We start from the raw sequence: 6,000 nt of genomic DNA, 5'->3' as shown, positions 1-6,000 counted from the left end.
TATGAAGATCTCCTAAAGGAACTGAGAATGATTGGAAAGGAGAAAGAAATTTAGTGGGGAGATAACAGCTATCTTCAAATATGCAAAGGGATGATATTAGGAGGAAGGAAGACATCTTGGCCCTCAAGGACAGAATTAGTAACACTGGGTGGGAATTGCAAAGAAGTAAATTTAGACTTGAAATAAGGAAAAAATTTCCTAATAATTAGAGCTATCCAAAAGTGGGATGCAAATCTATATTGTACACAATGACCCACCACAATTCCCAAGGACTGCTGATAAAACACACTCTCCAACTCTGATAGACTCAGAGTGCAGATTGAAGCATTTTTTTCTCTTTTTCTTGCTTTTGGTTTTGTTTGTTTTTTTAAACATGGCTAATATTAAATTTTATTTTGCATGACTATAAATATTTGTAATCAGTTTGTTTTGGTTTTTTTTACCTTCTTGTTAGGTAGGGGAAGGTGGGGAGGAATAATTTGGAACTAAAGAAAACTTTTAAATGTCAATGTAATGAATGAGTAAAACTAAATGTGTGGTGACTATCTTTGTCCCAAGTGTAGGGAAAGCTAGCTAGGGTTTACTTATAAATTAGAAGCTTTAGCACCAGTTTTTGTGCATTAAGCATTTATTAAAGAGTAAAGAGAGAACACATGAAGTTCAGAAAGATAGGAAAGCCTACCTAGGATCTACGGGAGAGAAGAAAAAGCTGCCTTCCCCCACGAGTCCCAGGCCACAAATAGAAAGATCCTGTGCCTGTGAGCGCAGAAGCTCCCTGCAGGTCTGGAAGAGAGGCAGTCCTCACACACTGCTCCTAGCTAATTGGCTGGTAGCATTCAAGTCCATTGATTGACGTGACTTCCATGGCGGTCCATGAATCGTGAGGTCAGAGTTCAGATCCTCTGGCATGAACAAGGCTTTGTGAGGTAACTACCTGACCTTAAGTCACGGTCAGCCAGGCTCTCTCAGCAAGGGGGCCCCTGGTAATAATTTTCTCACATCAAAAAAATTAAATAAATAAATAAAATTATTTTTCAAAATATAGACATCATATATGATATAGTAAGGATTCATGTCCAAGTGTTACTTAGACCTTAGACCAATTGGTGTCTAAGGTCCCTTTCAACTCTGAGATTCTGTGACCCAGACTGAGTTAGCTAAGTGATCTTCATGGAATCTTCTAGCTCGGATTGACTGACCTATGCTATGACTCTATCCCACTACAATTAATATTTCCTGGAACTATCCAATCCAGAGGTAATTAATTTACACCTCAAGAGATATAGGCAGTCTCTATATTAAGGATAATCCAGCCAAGGCAAGAAAGTTATTTTAAGTTAGTGCCTTCCATCTTTTTGGTCCTTGGTTCTAAAAGGCCATGAAAGTGAACCACTACCTAAATGTTTTATTAAACCAATTCTGAGCTCTTATAGTTTAGGTGCTACTTCAGATCCTAAACTTATGCCACCCAGTTGTCACCAAATGGCAGCTAACATGTACATCATGGGGAAGGGGGTGTACAAAGGAGCATAGTTATTTTTCTCTCTTAAAAATACCAAAACAATTTTATAGTTTGTTACAAAATTTGAGATCTTGACTCTAGAACTTAACAATTTATAAGTCTTTATGATGCTTCTCCTATATGATAATATCTCTGACAGTTAATTTCTAGGATCAGATCTCTGATGGGGCACAAACTACAATCATGGTCAATTATATTCATAGTTTTGCTGCAATATGAATTCTTTCATCCTTTCTCAGGAGAAACACAGGTTGAAGGCTTTCAACATTCAATGCATTTATAGGGATTCTCTCCAGCACAAATTCTCTGATATTCCTAGAATGTTTCATCAAGCTAACAATTTTCCAAAGATTATTATATTTCACTGTGTTTTTCACGAGTATGAGTTTTCTTGTGTGCATTTAAATTTTGCCTCTGCCTGAAGGTCTTTCCACATTCATCACATTCAAAAGGTTTCTCTCCTGTATGAATTCTCTGATGTTGCTTAAAGTTTCCACTCCGGTTGAAAGCTTGCCCACATTCACTACATTTAAAAGGTTTCTCTCCAGTATGAATTCTCTTATGCTTATTCAAGTCTCCCTTCAGAATGAAAGCTTTCCCACATTCATTACATACATAGGATTTCTCTCCAGAATGAGTTTTTTGATGTTGAGTAAGGCAGTAATTGTTGCCGTACGTTTTTCCACATTCATCACATCGAAAGGGTTTCTCTTTCACATGAATTTTCTGATGGTCATTAAAGGAAACAATATTAGTAAAAACCTTCCCACATTCACTACATTCACGAGGTTTTACTTCAGAATGAAGAAGTCTCTTATGATTAATATAAAATTTCTTTTGCCTGAAGTTTTTCCCACATTCCTTACAGCTATAAAGTTTCTTTTGTGAATGAGTTATTTGATGTTCAGTAAGGTACTTCTTCCTGGTGAAGGCTTTGTCACATTCATTACATTTATAGGGTTTCCTTCTAGAATGACTTTCCAGATGTTCAGCCAGGTATTTTTTGTGACTGAAACTTTTCCCACATTCATGACACTGGCAATCTTTCGCTCTAGCATGAATCTTTTTATGTTTATTAAGATCTCCCCTCTGGCTGAAAGCTTTCTTACACTCATTACACTGAAAGGGTTTCTCTCCAGTATGAACCCTCTGGTGTTGTGCAAGAAATGATTTGTGCCTGAAGTCCTTGCCACAGTCACCACATTTATAGGGTTTCCCTCGAGCATGGTTTCTCTGATGCTCGACAAGGCGGGAACTGTTAGGGAATGCTCGCCCACATTTATTGCATACATAAGGCTTCTCTTGAGAATGAATACTATAATGTCGAGTTAGGTGGTGATTGTCACTGAAGGCTTTACCACATTCATTACATTCAAAGCGTTTCTCTCCAATGTGGATTCTGTGATGTTTCTTAAGGTACTCCTGCTGGCTGAAGGCTTTTCCACATTCATCACACACATAAGGTCTCTCTCTAGTATGAATGCTTTGATGTCGAGTCAGGTGGTAATTATTGATGAATTTTTTTCCACATTCCTTACATTTAAAGGGTTTCACTCCAGTGTGGATTCGAACATGTTGCCTAAGGCACCTCTTCTGGCTAAAAGCTTTTTTACATACTTTGCAAGCAAAGGGCCTCTCACCAGTATGACTCCTTTGATGCAGAATAAGGCTTGAATTGTTGCAAAAAGTTTTCTTACAATGCTTATACTCAAAAGGTTTCCGGCCAGTATGAATTATCTTATGTGTATTAAGGTTCCCTTTCTGGCTAAAAGCTTTCCCACATTCATTACATTTATAGGGTTTCTCTCTAGAATGTGCTTTGTGGTATTGAATAAGGTCTGAATGGTAACTGAAGGGCTCTCTGCACTTCTTGGAACGTGTCTTCCCTAAGGAGCGTTTACTATATTTATTTAGTTCTGAATCCTGTTCAAAACTTTTTTTACCTTTATATTTATGGAGACGTTTTCTTACTGGATCTGCCTGTTTCAGAAGAACTGATGCTTGACTGAACTTCCCTTTTTGACTGAACTTTCCTTTAAATTCACGAACACTTGACTCATTAATAGGTTTTCTGTGAGTGGCTGCTGATTGCCGGTGCTGTCTCTTTGTATTGCCCTTTTGCCTGGCTAGACTGACATCATGGTCCTGAGTTTTTTCAAACTTGGGATGGCGGGGATCACCCTTTGTGAATCTCTTCTTGGATGACCCTCTCATAGAAATATCCTCCTTTGGAATTGACTTCTTGGATTTACATATTGCCTTCTGAGTAAAGGAAGCTGAAAGAAAGAAAAATTTGTCAAAATTCATTGATCTCTGTACTCAGGGAAAAAAGAAATTATTTTATAAGATCTAGATTTCATTTCTCCTGAAGGAGGTCTTCTTCATGAGGTCTTTTCCTGGTTTTCCCAGCTAGTGCCTTCCCCATCAATGTTACCTTGTTCCTTTTTAAAATTAAATATATTTTTTCTATTTACATGTAAAAAAGTTTTTAACATTCACTTTGTAAGATACTGAATTTCAAATTCTCTCCTCTCCATCCCTCCCTTTTCCCCTCATTGAGAAGGCAATTTGATATAACTTATGCATGTGTACTGAAGCAAAACATTTCCATATTAGTCATGTTCTGAAAGAAAACACAGACCAAAACAAACACACACAAAAAAGATAAAAGTGAAAAATAGTATTCTTTAATCTGCATTCAGACTCATCAGTTCTTTCTCTGGAAGTGGATAACATTTTTCACCTAACTCCTTCGGAATTGTCTTGGATCACTGTATTGCTGAGAATAGCTAAGTCATTCACAGTTGATCTTTGTATAATATTGCTGTTTCTGTGTACAATGTTCTCCCGTTTCTGCTCACTTCATTTTGCATAATTCATGTAAAGTCTTTCCAGGTTTTTCTTAGAGCATCCTGGTCATCATTTCTTATAGCACAACAGTATTCCCCAACTGATGGGCATCTTCTCAATTTCCAATTCTTTGCCACCACAAGAAGACTTGCTATAACTATCTTTATATATATAGGTCCTTTTCCTTTTTAAAAAAGTGTCTTTGGGAAAAGACCTAGCAGGAGTGTTGCTGGGTCAAAAGCTATGGATGGTTTTATAGCCCTGTGGGCATAGTTCCAAACTGCTCTCCAGAATGCTTAAATGAGTTTAAAAGTCCACCAAAAGAGCATGTGTCCCCAATTTTACCACATCTTCTCCAACATTTGTCATTTTCCTTTTCTGTTATATTAGCCAATCTGATAGGTGTGAGGTGGTGCCTCAGAGTTGTATTAATTTGCACTTCTCGGATCTAGAGTGATTCAGAGCATTTTTTTTCAGATGACTAGAGATAACTTGAATTTCTTCATCTCAAAACTGCCTGTTCATATCTTTTGTCATTTATCACTTGGGGAATGACTCATAGTCTTATAAATTTGAATCTGTTCTCTACGTATTTGAGAAATGACACCTTTATCAGAGAAATTCGCTGTAATTTTTTTTTCCAGTTTTCTACTTTTCTTTTAATCTTGGCTACATAGGTTTTGTTTGTACCTTACACTTTTTTTGTATGGGATATGCCTATTTATGTGAATGTTGTCCCCTCCATCAAAATGTAAGTTCTTTGAGGGTAAAAACTGTTTGACTTTCGTCTTTGTAACCCCAAAATCTAGCATAGTGTTTGGCACATATTCATTATTTGATAAATACTTGTTGATTAAGTTTTTTTGTTTTTTTGGGGGTTTTTTAGTGAGGCAGTTGGGGTTAAGTGACTTGCCCAGGGTCACACAGCTAATAAGTGTTAGGTGTCTGAGGCCAGATTTGAACTCAGGTACTCCTGACTCCAGTGCCGGTGCTCTGTCCACTGTGCCATCCAGCTGCCCTGATTAAGTTTTAAAACATACACCCCCCCCACACACACACACACAGAGAATGGTCAGTTTTGAAAAGATAGAAAAAACATTTTCAAAGGAAGACTGAAGACAAAAAAAGGTAAGAATAAAGTAACAGCAAAACTATCCAGGATTAAATGCATAATACTCCAGGGTGTGGAAAGAATTTATTCATATCATCAGAGAACCACCATAGGCAATCTTTTGTAAAATTTCTGCATAGTGAAAAATAGGAAACAGGTGGTAGAAGCTACAGATGGGTCAGCCTGAAGCTATCTATGGTAAAATTCAGGAAACTATTATAAAATGGATGTTTTGTGGGATCTTAGGGGAGAAAAAAAGTATGGATTCAATAGGAACACATTGGCAAAACTAATCATTAATAAGATTTCTGAGTTGATAGATGAGGAGGTGCCGAAGGCAGCCAGTATCTAGAATTTGGCCAATCGTCTGGCAAGATCCTTCAAGAAATCTTTGTGGTCAAAATGATGAAAGTATTTTACCCATTCCTCAAGCATGGCACTTGATCTCCTCTTTTCATGTTCCCTCCCCGCCCCCCAAGACTGAAATGCTCTCCTCTCTAATCTGCACCTCAAAATC

General features: G+C 37.4%; 1 protein-coding gene across 9 annotated transcripts in view; it reads right to left on the bottom strand.

The window, feature by feature from the left end:
• Nucleotides 1-636: 636 nt before the first annotated feature.
• The window catches only part of LOC122751573 (zinc finger protein 883-like), a 62,787-nt gene continuing 57,423 nt past the window's right edge, over nt 637-6,000 (bottom strand). For all 9 annotated transcript variants that reach the window (XM_043998663.1, XM_043998665.1, XM_043998667.1 and 6 more), the window contains one exon: nt 637-3,798. In XM_043998663.1, coding sequence (XP_043854598.1) covers nt 1,877-3,798 — 1,922 coding nt within the window. In that variant the 3' untranslated portion in view covers nt 637-1,876. The remainder of the gene's footprint in view (nt 3,799-6,000) is intronic.

The sequence above is a fragment of the Dromiciops gliroides genome, chromosome 3 (genome assembly GCF_019393635.1).
Source record: "Dromiciops gliroides isolate mDroGli1 chromosome 3, mDroGli1.pri, whole genome shotgun sequence".
Classification (NCBI taxonomy): domain Eukaryota; kingdom Metazoa; phylum Chordata; class Mammalia; order Microbiotheria; family Microbiotheriidae; genus Dromiciops; species Dromiciops gliroides.
This window is presented reverse-complemented; position numbering and strand designations above follow the sequence as displayed.